Source organism: Lycorma delicatula, chromosome 9, assembly GCF_047948215.1.
Source record: "Lycorma delicatula isolate Av1 chromosome 9, ASM4794821v1, whole genome shotgun sequence".
Taxonomy (NCBI): domain Eukaryota; kingdom Metazoa; phylum Arthropoda; class Insecta; order Hemiptera; family Fulgoridae; genus Lycorma; species Lycorma delicatula.
This window is the reverse complement of record NC_134463.1, coordinates 12403795-12422012: the sequence shown is the minus strand read 5'-3', so window position 1 is coordinate 12422012 and position 18218 is coordinate 12403795. Positions and strand designations below refer to the sequence as shown.

At 28.6% G+C, this 18218-nt stretch overlaps 1 protein-coding gene across 1 annotated transcript in view; it reads right to left on the bottom strand.

Annotated features, from left to right (window-relative positions):
- Positions 1-17387, bottom strand: part of LOC142329990 (meteorin-like protein) — a 165049-nt gene extending 147662 nt beyond the window's left edge. Inside the window, exon 1 of the mRNA XM_075374988.1 lies at positions 16718-17387. Coding sequence (XP_075231103.1) covers positions 16718-16854 — 137 coding nt within the window. The 5' untranslated portion in view covers positions 16855-17387. The remainder of the gene's footprint in view (positions 1-16717) is intronic.
- Between the last annotated feature and the right edge of the window lie 831 nt (positions 17388-18218).

Genomic DNA, 18218 nt, shown 5'->3' with positions numbered 1-18218 from the left:
TCCTGGTATAGTCGCTTTCATATTGGAAGGACAGGTAGAAGGAAAAAATTGTGTAGGCAGGCCACGTTTGGAATATGTAAAACAAATTGTTAGGGATGTAGGATGTAGAGGGTATACTGAAATGAAACGACTAGCACTAGATAGGGAATCTTGGAGAGCTGCATTAAACCAGTCAAATGACCGAAGACAAAAAAAAACCTAAGGGAAATAGAAGAAAAAAACCCATATCTCAATATTAAGAAGTAGAGGCTGATTTCTTCTTTTTTTTTTTGATTATTTATATATGTAATGCAGGTGACAAATTTACTTTAATAACCTTAACATACCTCTGAAGAAAATCGTAATTGGTTTTATCACGATCCCCTGCACCACCTAACTCATTTAGAAAAAATATTAATATGACCAATATCCCCGCGTATAAAAATACTTGTCAGATTTGAAAAAATCGGTTTGTTCAATCCTGAGATATAAGGCCAAACGCAGTGCGACACATATACGTACGTACATACATACTTACAACATGTGTTCATTTGGTCTAGATCATCGATTCTCAAACATTATCGCCCACCGCCCACATTGAGAATCAAAAATTTTCTAGCGCTCCCAAAATTTGTAAACTTACCATCTGTTAAAAATAATAATTGCAATTATTGTTTTTAAGATACGCTCTTAAAAATAGCATTTTCAATTATTGTTTTTAACGTGGCATCTTATTTCTGGGTTGAAACTTACATCAAGTGAGAGCAATTAAGATGCACATTTAATCATATATTTCTGTGGGCCTTCTACCGCCTCCAGCGCTCTAAAAAAAGTTAAAGGACCAAATTGATAAAATAGAACGAACTAAAAAATTAAAACACCAACACTAAATAAAAGATTTCCTTCCAAAAGGGGCATTATTGCCCACTTTGAAAACGAATGGTCTAGATGAACTAGTTGGACCCAAAAACTTAAATTTAGAAAAACCCAATAACCCATTCTTTTTCAAGTATGATCATCATACTTTTCCTTTTAATGTAGCTATTTTAGCTATATTCGCCAGGAAAGTTGAACGGTTGATATACAAACCGATTGTATTACTGAAAATTAACAACTTTTGTGGAGACGTGAACAAAATATAATGGTGAAGTACATTTAGCGGAAATATATCAGGGGAAAGAAGAAAACTATTCTTTAAAAATCAGTTAAATTAAAAACACAACATAATAATGATAAAATCCCATTTATTCAGCATCGAAATTTTTCCATTATAATGAAATACATAGGTAATAATAAAAACCTAACGACTTACGAAATTCTGGTTTCTCAGAAATAATAATACGAGAGTATAACATTATTCTTTTAAATCATTTGCAGAAGTATACATAAATGCATACAAGTAAATTTAAATATAGTACACCATAATGATAATGGACTCGTCATATAATTAAGCTTTTATATATAGTATAGACCATCTAAGATAAATCTTTACAGATACTGCCATAATATCTTAATAGTAGTTATACGAAAAGGCATACATATACTATTAGTATTAAAAAGAAACAAAGCTTGAAAACAAGTTTCTTAAAGTTTCAATTCGACAGACTAATTCATCAGTTTTATATAACCTAGTCCATTAAGCGAGTTCTATAGCAATCTTTATTCTTATAATAGAGAAAGAATGAGAAGGAAAAAACAAAACAAAAAAAAATGTACAGCAACAATTCTATGTTATTTCTTTTCTCTCTAATCTTTATCATTTTATTTCATTCGGTTCTGTTTCAATGGAAAGTAAGTAATGTAAGATAGGTAGTTTTTAAAGGGAGGTAGGTAACCAAGCAAAGCGATTCAATTCTGTTTTCATATAAGGATTACCAAGGACCGTTAATGTATTCCATTAAATTTGATGTGTCAAAAAGTCAAAGCTTTTAGATGAGCATTCCTTTTATAGCATCCATCTATATATTCGTGTCTTTTATTTCTAATCAAACATTAACTGTATTATATTTTATTACATACATATATATATATATATATATATATATATGCATTCACATATCCATATATAACAGATAAAAAAAAGTTCATGTTACGTTTCATTATTATACTGCAAGAAAATAAAAATTTCAACCCGGAAACTCGTTTTATGTATATTTATTTTTAATAATAATGTTGTTCTTCACAAATTTACTTTTACAATTGTCGTTTTTTTTCCTATTTTACTATATCTTCCATGATTATTTTTAATTTATAATAATTTTTTTTTTTTGATCAAATGATAACTATATCCAATATCACCGTTACGTACGGACGAATGTTATAACGGCTAATGTACAAAACCAGTCGTCTCTTTTTTTCTTGCGGCTATATATACATTACATATATATTCTTTCTTTAATAAATATACATTTATTTCCTCATTCTTTTTAACGCTTCCTTATTTGTACAATAATAAATTGTTTATTTCAAAGTTTGTTCGACTGTTTTGCTTGTATTATTTATTTTATTTTTTATTAAAAAAAAAAAAAAAAAAACGGAATAAATTTGCATTAAGATTCTTTTTAATCCAACATATTTTCTGAAAAAAGTCAATAAAAAAAAGTCAACTGTTTTAAATACTGCCGAAAAACTCATTTATGTGACTTTGTTTGAAATCTGTGACAAAGTTAACTGCTTTATTATTACATTATTTATCTGTTTCCTAAATTGTGTTTACTATTAAGTTAATTAAATTAAATAAATAAACCTTCTCTTTTTGTATTATGAAAACTTTTTTTAGATTTATGCTACTCATTTTGTCAATTTTACTCCAGAAAATTTATAATTAAAAGATAATGTATTATAAAAACCTATACCTTCTATTATAATACAAATTAGGCAACACCGTTTTCTATAAATAAAATATTATTCCAAAAAAAAGAAACAAAATATGATGACATGGCATATTACAAGTATAACAACACATAACATAACTAATGATAAAATACTTTTTACTCGACTAGTTACATAGGGGTAGTGGTATGTTCCTTTCTATAGCTTCACAGATCCAACCAATTACAATCAACTTTTGGGTAGTAACACGTCTTCGGTCGGCTAAACTTGTCTTAACCAAAAAAGGGACAAAAGACTAAGGGACTAAAAGACTAAAAGCTACACTGGAGTGTCAAAATTAAAAAAATTACGCTAATTTCAAATTTTAATAAAGGTATTCATAAAACGATATAAAGGAACACCTTTTTCCTCATGTGATTTTTTTGGAAAAATTCATAGTTCTCGAAATAAAAGAGAAAAATTCTCAGCAAAATGAAGCAGGAATGCATCGCGGCTAACTGCATTACACGCATATAACATTATCGATGATTAACAGTTAAATTTCTTTTCCTGTATTTCATTCATGTATATTTTTAATTTGTCATCATTAAATGAACTAATTCACGGATTCATTATAATATGATGAAAACTACTTTGAAATATTTTTGTTTGCCTTATATACAAAAATAATCAAATTTAAGAAAACAATATATTTTTTTCATTCAGAGTGACAATAACGGTTACCTAACTCTATTCAGAGCATATAACAACATTTTATCTTGACATATATCTAGAAATACAAAAATAACTAACCTGTTCATTAAAATCAATAACCGGTTGTTATAATCAAAGCTACATATATATTTATTATTATTATAATTGAATATATTATTACTTCGCTAATTTGCATCATATTAAGGAAAAAATACGATTTTTTTTACACCTGTTTCTTACATACTTTTATAAACGTAAGGTTGAAATAACGAACGACTGAGGAAAAAAATAACTTGAATTAATTTCCATGAAATATGTAAATTTTTAACTGCTACCAGAGTTTTAGCAAAATAAGTTGTTTTGAAGTGTTAATTAACGATGAAAGGATTACATCCTTATAGTGAATGCATCACTGTCTATTTCAACTTTAGACAAGAGCTAAAAGGATTCACACAAGAGTAGAAGGGAAGGTCAAGTATTTTTACAAGACTGCCAAAAAAAGGGGTGTAATGTAAAGGAGAGTATATGTATGTATGTTTGTTTGTTCCACCGTAGCAACTCAACGACTGAACCGATTTAGATGTAAAACCCCGCATTGGAATCCTTATGTTACCGGGAGTGATCATAAGCCATATATATATATATATATACTAAACTGTATAATAAACTTCATACAAAATTGTCAACTGCAATAATATTATATTAAAGAGCAATGTTTGTCATACACACGCACGCATAACGCCCAGAGGAATTGGCATGGGTCAAACAGTTTCCAGGCGGTTGGAATTGGTTCAGAGAATACCGGAAGTAGTTATTAACTTTTACCACTTAACTACTTCCAATCAAGGGTAATGAGTAACAAAAGGAAATAAACCAACTAGTATTTGTTTTAATCCCTCCAACTGTAGAGTTCCATAAAGCACAGAAAAATGTTTTTGTTTGTGGTCGCTTTTCCAAAATGTAGCCGAGCCTAATAATATCGTTCAAAACGTTCACCTTGTGATGCGTAATAAAGTCGGTGTCTTATTGCGTAAATTGCGCCACAGTTTTTTATTAATATTTTCGCATAAGCTTAAAGCTTACCCGTGGGATTTGAAAATGAAATTTTGTAGCGTATGAAAAATACTTCGCCTGACCGGGATTCGACCAGGGACCACCGGATGAAAGGCAGAGACGTAACCACTTCGCTACGGAAATCGGCAATTTTAATTACTAAGAGTAATCATACTTTGTAACATTATCACGGAAGAAAAGTATTTTAAATTTAATGGAAATATCGGTAAAGTTTTGTAATGTCGCTGCCTGTTTTAGGTGCAACAAAGAATTGATTTTCTTTTTTAACAATAATATCAAACATTTCACCTTCAGAATTTTTATTATTTATTACATGAAGTATTGTTTCCTTAATAACATAGAATTACAATGATGGGGGGGGGGATAATGTCCCTTTAAGTTTAATGTTAAACTTAGTTCTGGTATATACTTACGATAAAACAATATAGCGGTTATGCAGGTCGACGTTCTCATTGGTCATACTTCAAACACTGTGGTTAAATGGGGAGAGTCCGAAGCCGGATTTATCTTAAGCCAACCAACACCACCACGGTCGGTTTATAGTTGATGTCGTGTCGTGATAAAGTACAGCGAAAATGTCAGAACATACCCTCTGGACAATACTAGGTCGTGACTTTAACGTACCTAAGCCACAATACTAAAGTTATATCTAGTTTTTTAGTTTAGTCTGCGAGGTGAAAGCGCGCAGAATACTATCCAGTTCGCTTCCATTATATTAAAACCCTCCCTCCTTCTCACTACTACAAGCAAACAACAAAACAATCTTTAACCTTCATATCTACATACCTTTATATTCTATTTTAAATTGGTCTAAATAAAAAAAGCTCACGTGGTTCATTATATTTTTTAATAAAATTCATTTACAAATAAAATTTTCTGAAAAAATAGAACTATAAATCTTGTTTTTTTTTTTTTTGTTTTTTTTATACTTGGCCTTTCTACGGGAATCGCCTTTAGCTAAACAAACATGTTTACTTCCTCTATCTGATACAAATTACAAATCCCCTTCCAAAACACTTGCACAAAAATTCATATATCACAAAACTGTGTTGTATGAAATGGAAAAAAAATATGTATATTTTTTTATTTATTGTATTGTGTCTGAATTTCAGTCTCTAATATGTATTTAATATTATATTTCTAGTAATACCACAATTTTGAAACATTTTTAACATAAAATTACGAGATTATCACATCTTATAATTAATTACCCTGCATGTTAATCCTACATAAAAAATTCTTACCGATGATGAATCTCATCGCTAACATGATATTTATATCTTTGTTGAAATAAGCAGAACCATCCTCAAGATAATCCCGTGCCAGATTTACTAAGGAAATTAACCCGGGTGATTTCTCAGTGAATTATCATCGATCCATACATTCATGAAATGTAGATTTTCAGCTTTACAAGTGGAACTTCTTTATGTTTAAATGACTGGCTGCCCATTAAGAAAAGTTTTCAGAAGCTACTACTACAATTTGTTTCTTGTATATATCTCAGATGCTGCTTTACATCCACCACAGCCATAAAAAAAGGCTGCGTCTGGAGTGAAAAAAAATTAATATATCAAATTGCTTAAACAAAAAAAAAAAACAAGAAAAAAGTACTACACACATTTTCTCGAAGTGAATGTAATCTTTATTTCTCCGAAAAGTTAATTTAATTTCAATTTTTTAATCTTTTATGTATTTTTTTTATTGTCCTTTCTTATTAATTTACAGTTCTTTAACCATAAAAAAGGATAAAAAAATAAAAAAAAGACTGAAAATAACATTACATGTATCTTATGCCGGATCTCTGTAATGTAATGCCTCCTTTAATCTACTCATTTATTACCCAATTTCTTTTAACTTTGTTCTTGTCTGTATTACATTCTTTTTAATTTTTTTACGCAATTTAATTTATTTTTATGTTCATAAATAAATAAAACACTTTTATAACCAGTTTAATTACTTCTTTTACGTCTCATTTAATATCTGTTATTTTTTTTATAATCGTTAAATATTTTTTCCCCGTTAGTGAAGTGTAGAAGAAAGCTGTATATGAACTTCTTTGGTAAAGTAATTTTACGTTCATTTTATCATCAGCCTAAAAATTACATCATATCATAATCAGTTATAACATTTTTACTTAAAAAATATTTTTAAAATGGTGATAAAACGATCGGGTTCTTTTCTAATATTACGTGTGTGTTAACATAAAATAAATACCTTTATCTGTAAATATGTTCATTATTTGCTTTGCTAACATATTTCCTTAATGCGTTATTAAACTTTAGCACTCAAGGTTAAAGCCCTTTTTATCTATATAAACAAGTTTTATTATCGTTATCATTCATCGAATTTTAATTGAATGGTTTATAATATATTGAAGTTTTAGAATTGCTTCTTGCATTTAATGATTATTAACTGAAACGGTGCTTATAAAATAAAAAAAATATGCTCCAATGTCCTTGTAAAAAAAAAAAAAAACGTTAGAAGATACGAGGAAAAAACAGTTGCATAAAAAAAATATCTTTTTCAAAATAGCTATTCAATCTATCACTCACTCATTAAGAGGTTGTATGTTTGAGAATTTTATACAGATTAGTGATACAGAAGATAAAAAAAAAACCAGTTCTTAAAAACATGAGACCATCTAAGATGTTGTTTAAAGTATAGTTTTCATGTAAATATAGACTACATGAAAACATAACTTCACAATTTTCCTAATCAAATATAATCTTGTTCTATTTTACAACTACCACATTAAAAAGATCGATCATTTATTCATTAATTTCAAATTACAAATCCTATCTTATATACACCATGAAATGTTTAATATATATGTAATATCCATAAATTTTGCCAGGCAAACTGCGTTTATTTAGCGTCAATCAGTCCTAATTTGCAATTCGAACGGATGAAAAATACAATGCTACAAAAAATACTAACTGTCCGTTAAGAATTTAAAAAAAGTATAAAAAAGAAACCGGAAAAAATGTTAAAAGAAGAATTGTTAGATTCATATATTCTGGCAATCTTATATATTCAGGTAAAAATGTCCCTTGTTTACGTACCTGTATCTTGTAAATCCTTTTAATTGCCAGACAAGGATATTTTGTTAATTAAAATTCAGTAATAGATTGGTGGCTGCTAAGAAAAGGTATCCGACAGTATTGAACTGGTCCGGCCGGACCTGAAACTGTCAACCTTCCGCACACAAAGACTATTTATTAATCGTACATGCCACCCCGATAGAGCTATTCAAAACATTTCGAACAGAATGTTTAAAATTTAGATTATATAAAAAACATTTTAAGAAAAAAAAAGTAATTTTATCTCGTTTCTTTTTTCTGTTTAGCCTCCAGTAATTACCGTTCAGATAATACTTCAAAGGATGAATAAAGATGATATGTATGAATGTAAATGAAGTATCTACAGTCTCAGTTCGACCGTTCCTGAGATGTGGGGTTAATTGAAACCCAACCACCAAAGAACACCGGTATCCACGATCTAGTATTCAAATCCGTGTAAAAATAACTGGCTTTACTAGGAATTGAACGCTGGAACTCTCGACTTCCAAATCGACTGATTTGGGAAGACGCGTTAACCACTAGACCAACCCGGTAGGTTGGTGAATACCTCCTAAAAGAACGAAACTTTACGGTATATTATTTCTAAATATATAATTAAAAACAATTTGTTTTTGGTTCAATATGGATTAAATTTTTAAAAAATCATAAGGGGATATTGAAATAGTAGCTAATAATTTGTAGACCACTCAACGTTTGTATTTTATTTTATAAAATTACAATTACATTTCTGTTTAATTTATACTGCGAATCATTTATCATTTACTTCTTGCATCTCCGTTTCTTTACTGTCCAAGTAGGTAAATTATTGCACTTTTTAATTTTTCTATTATATTAAAAAAAATTGCGCAATTCTGCGACAAAAGACAAATTTTTGGTTTTTTCATTTTGTTCCCACGTACCAACTTGCAGTATCATATCAAACCACACTTTTAACTTACCCCGGTCAAATGTTTTCGACCTTAAATTGAGCGTAACTCAAGAACGATTCAACTAATCTTTATAAAATTTTCAATAACACAATTTCAGATAAACTACTACAGTATATCTAAATTTAAATGAAATTGATCTAGTAATAACTAAATTAAATTTTTTCCAACTTCAGCCATTAAATAGATAATCGTATTAAAGGTATTTTACGAACCCTTTTAATCTTACTTGTACTCGGATGTTTAAGTTTTGAATTTTACTCAGATATTATTAATTCATTCAAAAGTCTTTATTTGTTTGGAAACATCCATCAGTGATGGGTTTGATATCTCAGTTCCTTTCCGTTGTTCATTAATATTTTAATTTCAACATATTTATAATATTCTACATTGTTAATTAACTATTTTATATAGACCTTTCTTTGTCTTCCGGGTAAATACATCCCTGAATTATCAAATTAACTGAAAAATTAATGTCTTCATAAATGGCTGGAGAAGATTTTACTACTAATTTCTTATCTCTCATATTCGTTTTAAGATCTCTTCATTACGAAATTTATTGACACCTAATTTTCAATATCCTATTGTAACATCAAATTTAAAAAATCTCCATTTTTTCCTTTCGTTATAATTAAGCAATACTCTTTATATAACAATTTCTTTTTATTTTTTAGATTTATAATTGATATGATAAATTGTTCATGAACGCTTTCTTATCTTGTACAAAACTATGTTTGATGTCTATACTAATTCAACTATCCTTCATGATTTTAATACCTAAATAAAAAATTCTCACATTTATACTACTTCCCTTTTGAATATTAATCTTGGTAATTTTGAATTTTTTTTTCTTTCCTAATGTGTACGTCGCGATCTGTTCAAGTAGTAAATAATAAGCAAAATCCTCCCACACGCTCCAATGAGGCAAGATGATATGTATGGCATGTAAATGAGCTTATACGTATGACATGTAATGAGGTTTGGTCTTGAACAAAACAGGCCAAACATTCCTGAGAAATGCGGTTAATTGAACCCCAACCACCAAAATACACTCTCTAGAATTAAAATCCGTATAAAAGCAACTAACTTTTACTAGAATTTGAACCTTAGAACCTTCATCTCAGAAAATCAGCTGTTAAAATCTGATCTGCGACGAGGTAACACGACCAGCCCGGCGAGCTGTTTTTAAATATTAAATTATCTTTTTTCAAATATTTTTAAAAGAGATTCTATAAATATATTTTTTTTTATTATAAAGAATTGTGTCATATGACATAATTCTTTTTACCGAAGATCCGTTTATATCTAAAGTTTAAAAAAAAAAAAGATAGACCCGTCTATAAAACCTGAAATTTACGATTTGCAAAATTTAATTTAATAGTTCCCACCTGTTTCTGTTTTAAATTAAAATCTAACAACCGTCTTGTTTCCATCAACGTGAAATATTAAAAAAATAGAACAAATCTGAGATAGTGAGAGAGAGTAACAGAATAAAAAAAATAGAAGAGTGAGAGGTGATATGCTGAATCACTGCCTAATGAAAAGCAATATAACTATACGACTAGGGACATTTTTTTATCTGTGAGAATGTGGCTCAGTATGGTGTTCCCAGTCGAAGTATGAAGCACATGGCCTCCTCGTAGTCCTCCAGTCAGTCAGTCAGTCAGTCAACCAACTTCTTTTAACCCTCTCTCGATCATATGTTTTAGTCTCATGTGTATAATGCGTGCACTTAAAATGGATCTACCAACTGTTTTCTCACACGTTTGCCTTGTACCGCTGTAACAGTGTATTTAATCTATATTACAGAATCTTGGCCTACTTAAAATATCTGTTTTACTTTTTTCAGTTTTATTTTTTAAGTATAAATTAAATTTTGTCATTTATACTTGTAAAGCACTTACTTAAGTGGTTTTATTATAAAAAAATTCATACGAATATTCCCGCTGATGAATAAGCCTACTGAATTTAATTCTCACAGAATACATTACAATATACTTTTTAAATTTTTTATACAGTACCTAGACCTTTTTTCACTATGAAAGTTATTTGTTTTTTTTCTTCCTGGGCGCATAACGAAATGTTATCAGCGCCCGGGTATAATACATTAAATAATATATTTAATATTATATAAATATATATTTAATATTAATATACTAAACAATTAAATATTAAAAACTAACAATCAAAAATTAATTAAAAAAATAAACAATAATAACATAAAAAATACAGTAGATGTAAAAACTTACGTCGTATGCTAACGGCGAAATAAAACCACAATGGAACTTAAAACAACAAAATTACCATCTGTCATAGGCCAAATGGCGTAAATGAACGAAAAGCATTATACGAATAATCAAATATTTTAATACAAATCTACAGCCATTCGATAACATCATCTCATTGTTCAATAAGATATTTCGGATGCGAGTCCCCTACCTTAAACTTCCAATGTAATGCCGTACGACATAAACGGTCCACAATGTCGTGTACCATTAGTTTGCAGTCGCTGCGAACACAAATGGGTGCATCAATCAGATTCATTAGGTATCCATGAGTAATTTTAGAGTGCGCTATTCGAAAACGGTAAATAAGAACTTTCTCACGACAGTTATTTCTGTATGAGGAGCTTCACGGTGACACAGTGTTCATAAATGAGCGAATTTTATCGATGATTGTAGCATTCCGTTCATCAGAAACAACGCGATTAGCGACAGGAAGCTGCAAACAAGCCTCTTTTGCTGCAGTATCAGCTCGTTCATTGCCTGAAATTCCAATACGGTTGGGAATCCAGGCAGAAACACACGCTTGAGTTACAAAGTCATTTCAGAAATAATACTGCATATCACGGAAAACACGGTATCTGGATTACATGTCACCAATCGTCTGCAAGGCACTCATTGAATCTTAACAGACAATTACGTGTCAATATGTTGGTCTAATTATTATTTTTACAGCTTCGCGACGAAAATTCTGGGAAGACCAGACATGTAAGTTTTATTGCCAGCCGTAAAAGCACAACCAACAGAATTATCCTGTTCAGAGCCGTCTGTATAAAAATTTCTCTTAAATCATTAAGACCAAGGGTGAATTCTTTAGGTACGATACAAAAACATGCTCCCGCTAAAAAGAATGAATTTCAATTGTTTTTAGAATGTTACAAACAAAACACTGAAAACTTTTAACGATAGTTTTAAATTTTTTATGTTTCCCTCCAAAAAACAAATGATTTACTATAACAAGCAGATTACAGTAGACATAGCTCATTTTCTACTGAATTTAACAAATTCAGCAGTTTACTTAAAGCTCAAAATCAAAATAAGTACAAAACTTACTGTCAGTAATTAATTTTTAACGGTTTAGCAAGCACCATTAATAATCTCACGCTAATATCAATATGATAAAACATTTTTATCACGGACACTGGATATTACAGACAGTACCCGCCGGGTTGGTCTAGTGGTGAACGCGTCTTCCTAAATCAGCTGATTTGGAAGTCGAGAGTTCCAGCGTTCAAGAAAAGTCACTTATTTTTTCACGGATTTGGATACTAGATCGTTGATACCGGAGTTCTTTGGTGGTTGGGTTTAAATTAACCACACATCTCAGGAACGGTCGAACTGAGACTGTAGAAGACTACACTTCATTTACACTCGTACATATCATCCTCTGAAATAATACCTTACGGTGATTCCCCGAAGGTTAAACAGGAAAAAGAAAGGATATTATTACAGACAGATGACTGACAAAAAGGAGTTAATTCTGCATCCATGATTTATTTTTCATTTAATAATATGTAGTTAAGATGTCCGAAAATAAATAATAAAAATTAAGCGATTGAAACCAATATTTATTTTTATCTTTTTTTAATAAAAAGGCAAGATGCTGTAATGTAGTAAAAGAACGAACTCAAGAGATAAAAATTAAGACTTAAAAATGGAGTAAATCGTAGAGAAGTTTCTAACTCGTAGCATCAAAAAACAGATTGGAATTGGCGTTCAATAGATCATGATTGTATAAGTGAATAAAATGAATAAGTTTCGTTCTACAATATTGGTTGATTGGCTTGAACTTACCCTCCCCAGCACTACATCAACCTTGATCTATGAAAGACTGATATTTTGAAATGGAATAATTTTATGAAAAAATTATTACACATACGTTTTTCCATCTAATTATTAAGGTAACTTTCCATAGGAATTTTAATCAAAAGTGAAAAAAAAACGCAGTTTATCGAAAACGAAAAATGCAAGAAAGATAAGAATTAAAACAGGATGTCGTCTCACTCATTTATCTTTAAACCAAAATGACACATCAAATTTTTTAAATCAAGAAAACACCTATTTCTTACTTAAAACAAGCAATAAAATTTATTAATATGTAAGAGTAAATTAATATGTTAGAGTTTATTACTATGTAATTGCCAAATTATTTGACAGATGTAAAAGAATATCTTGATAAGATACTTTTATATGATTAATATATCTACTGCACATCACCCTAATATAAATTATCTACTTTCAATATTTTTGTAAGTCTTTAATGAATAAATTTAAAATAATAAAAGCATATTAAGCGAAATATCTTCAGAAAGTTCGATGTAGTCAAGTGTTTAGTTTAAATATACAGAGCGATTATTTAGAAATTTAGTTCCAACACATAAGCATTAACAAATAAAAATTAAAAATCACAATTTTCGTTTATATTGTTCTAGTGCTTGCAAAATCCTAATAAAAATATCAATATTGAATCACGCGGGTAGATAAAGGTATATTTTTTTAATGAAATTATTTAAAATTAATATACGTTAAAAAATTTCATTTTTTAAATAAGTTAACCGGTAACAAAATGTACTAAAAAAAATGTGTAACAAATATTATTTTAGTAAAAATAACTTTAATATAAATAGAACATATAACTTTTATTAATTTACAAAAAGCATACGATTCGGTAGGTAGAATATCACTTTTTTCAACATTAAAAGAAATAGGTTAAAATAACAAAACGGCAAACTTAATCAAACCAACATTAACTAACACAATCCAAAATATAAATTTCTGGTAGAATTATCTGATGTTTTTCCTATAGAAACCGGCGTAAGACAAGGAGATGGATTTTTCCACTACTCATTAGCTGTGCTCTTGAAAAAGTAGTTAAGAAAATGGAATAAAATTTAGACAAAAATAGTAGAATAAGACTGGGAAGTAAAGGACTAAAGATTAACTGTTTAGCTTTCGCTGATGATATGATATTATTAGCTAAAAACTGGAAAGAAGCTAAACAACAAATTAAAGAATTAGAAAAATAAGCTGCTAAAATGGGACTAAAAATTTTGTTTGAGAAAACGAAAATTTTCACTAACGATAAAAATTATCCGAATTTATTTAGTATAAATAAAAAAGTAGAGAAAGTGGATAATTTCAAATATATCGTAAAATGGATCAGTAGGAATTCTTCAGTTAAAAAAGCGTTCACAGTTAGGGCTAATAAAATCGAATTAGCTTTCCAGCAAACGAAAAACGCATATAACAAACAGTCTTTATCATGAAACTCAAAATTTCGACACTATAAAATTGTGATAAAGCCGAAACAAATACTGGGCAAAAAAGGTCTACAAGAAAATCTCGAAAAAAAAGAAAAGTATAAGAAAACGTTTAGGTCTTTTAAAATAATTATTTAAAAATAATCCGGTAAAACTAATTCCAAAAAAGACTTTATACTGAAATTGAATAACTATCAAACACGATAAGGAAAAGACAAATTGTATTTTACTCCCACTTTTATTTAAAATAAATACAGTAAATCGATAACAAACAACAAATTTTTATTTTCTTCCACAGTATAAAACTAAGAAAAATGGTTAACACAAGTCCAAGAAGACATAAAAGAACTGAAGAAATTATAAGAGAAAGAGAATATTAAAGATGAAAATAAAAGACTCCAAGAGCGCCAAAACGCAAAAACAACAGAGCAGAACTTTATGAAGAACGAAGGAAAGAGATATCAGAAACAATGAGAAGGCAAAGGGCATTTAGAAAAACAGAAAAAAAACAACCGCAAATAAATAAATGCTCTAACGTGTTCCAGGGTGAACTACTCCAGGGGGGGGGGGATATCAAATATTCTCATAGTTAATAAACATTTTATTAATTTCATAAATAAACCAATCATTAGATTGGTTTATTATATTTTTTATATTATTATATTTATATAATATATTATATTATTATATATAATAAATTATTATTTATATAGTTATAGATTTTATATATAGTTATATTATTTATATATATAATAAATCTGAGTACCTGATATTACAATTAAAAATGAAATTTTTACAATATTCAAAAGAAGGCAGTAAATTACATAACTGAAATACAAATTACTACCCTGAAGTTAAATTAAGTAAAAAAAGTTAAATCATAGTATGATAAAAAAATAAATTACTAATCATTTTTTAAAAAAAAGAGAAGGTATGCTGCACTCAAATAGGTTCAGTAATTTAATTTAATAAACATTCAGGTTAATGATATTACCAGTAGCGACAAATAAATAAAAAAGCAGAATGAAGTACACAATTTTACTTCCTAGACGTGAGAAGGATAAAATTTGTATACATATGTATAAACATTTAACTTTATATAGACCCTTTAGAAATATGTCATAAAGTGTATCTGACCCAAAAGAGTTCAACGGCATACGTGTGAATAAAAAATGACTTTAAACTATTCACCCATCTCTCAAAAATTTTAATATAATGCGGGCCGGCCATGCGGGTCATATAGCATAGTATTTTACTACATATTTATGTTAAAAATAAAATAATTGAAGAAATTCTCATGAGAATTTAAATTAGAATACCGAATTTCATAACTGCATGATAAAAATATTATAAAGTAGCTTTAATTCTAATTATCTACAATATACACTTTATGAATGTAAACATTTAACATTAAGTTTATTGCTACTAATATGTATATGTGTATAAAAAAACAAGCAAAAAAAAATTCCCTCCAAAAACAAAACTTACAATAATTTATATCTGTTTAGTTTGCGACAGTGTTATACTCTGAAAGGCGCGGTTATTAAAAATAAATGTACGTACGATCTTAGTAAAATGATATTAGAACAGGTGGTCTTGATTTGTCTTTCGGGTATTTTAGTTAATTGGAATCTTTAACGTTAAAAAATATATCCTTAAAATCTAAATTAATATCAACAAAGAATTTATTTCATTTTTAACAGTGGTACTGTAACATTTCAAATCAGGTGTCGTAACAAATAAAAGCCAACATTGGGTTTATTCACCTAAACAAACGGTTTCTTGGGTAATTAATTATTTTTTTGCAATTTTTTTTTTTTATATTACAATTATTAACAATAACCACTTTGGTCCTAAATATACAGCACGCGCGCCCGTAATTTTTTCTTTTCATAGCCATTTTTTTTAAGTTTTGTCAATTATTCATTACAAATATTAATATATATATTATTTTTAAAAATGATTTTATTTTATTTATAAGATGAGTTGAAAGAAAATGTTATTTTTCGTTTGGAATAAATTATGCACAACACACTTTAATTCTAAATAACTAAATATACCATATTTTTCAATAAAAATTTTACTTGAACTAGTAAACGTAATAACGATTTTGGTTACATCAGCTGGAAATTAAAAGATCAGCAAATATCATTTTTAATTTTTCCCCAATAACTAACCTAACTAAAATAATAAATATAAGTAAATTAATGTAAACGAATGATAAATTACAAAACCTAAATTCAGACTAAGTAGGAAACTGAAATGCTATATATCGATACAGAAATAATTAATTTACTACAGTCTGAACATAAGTAACAGACTAATTTAACGAAGATTTTTAATATATAAATTCATATTTATAGATATAATTAAACAAAAATTCATATTCGGTTCAATATTTCAAGTGAATCCTAATATATAAATACCCAATAACGTAGAAAATGAAATATAAAAAAAATAATAATAGACTCGAAATAAATAGTTGAGCAACACCCAGGTATTTTTCTACGAATAATAGTAACGCACATACAACAAATCAAAATAGATAACCAATAAAATTAAATTTGTAATTATTGTTAAAATTAACTCACCTTCCATTCCAGTCGCATTCCTCTCCTAATACAAAAGACATTGCAGGAACACCGAGTAATAAAACTATAAATGAAAACAGTAATTGTAAGGCGCAGGGATTCGATCCGCGACCTTTAAATATCAGGGCCACCACCATCGTTGGAGCAAATAATTATAAAAGCACTCTTTTAAAATCATGTCACACATTACGTTGATGTAAACATAAGTCAATTTATTTTAATTTTGTTTGTTTCTTTAAGTTTTATATTCAAGCGATAATAATGAAATGTTACATCACTTTACAGAAGAATGTTCTAATCGAATAAACATGTAATATTTTGATTAGAGGATAAATATAAGGATACATAAACAATTCCTAAGTAATTAATCATTTGCATTCCAACAAATAAGTAAAATTTATATTAATAATTATTTGAATTAATTTACATTTTATTTACGTCCGATTTATCGATATGTAAACAAAACAATGTTATTAATTTTGAACTTCGTAACTTCAAAGATAACGATAAATCTTAACATTACTCATTAAACGAAATCACTTAATAATTTTTAACAAATACAGTAACATACGAAAAAACTAACAGTCTTACATAAAATCAAAAGTAAATAAATATAAGTAGAAAATCACAGTTAAAAAAAAATATTAATAAATATACTAAAGAATATATTACGACGCACCACAACTAAAACTGGCAGAAGCCCGTACGCAACTGGCGGGTCCCTCAACAAGTGATTCAGTATTCCCCTCCAATCAAAATCAACCATGCTGCCAAGTAAACATATACTTTTAAAAAATAAAATCCCTCCGTTGAGTGGGTTATTTCCCTCCAACAACATCACTGATTATGCATTCATTTTTTCAAGTTGCATGTAGTTCAGTATTTATTCATACGGTACAATATTTACTAAAATTGGATTTCAATAATTCATTTTTCAGTTTCCAAAATCATTGGCAATATTTCGTTTAATAAAATAATTTTCTTACAAGTCTCATTTAAAAATCTGGCAATTGAAATTACATTCAGATTTTAAATGTGTCCTCAAATAAATTCATAAAAATAATGTTAATGCACAAAAATGATCAAAATATCATTGAAAATGAGTTTTTTCGTCGTTAAATAGAACTGCTAAATCATTATTCTGAATAGTACTCGTTTAAATAGATCGAGTCATAAAATCTAAATAAGATTAAATTCTATTCACTCTAATGTATAAATCCACCCACAAGTGAAAAATTGACAGAACTGTTTACACAGTTCAATTGGATACTGCACAACCCACCGGGTTGGTCTAGTGGTGAACGGTTTTCCCAACTCAGCTGATTTGGATGTCGAGAGTTCCAGCGTTCAACTCCTAGTAAAGAAATTTTTTTTTACACGGATTTGAATACTAGATCGTGGATATCGGTGTTCTTTGGTGGTTGGGTTTCAATTAACCATATATCCCAGAAATGGTCAAACTGAGACTGTACAAAACATTTCACACTCATATATATCATCC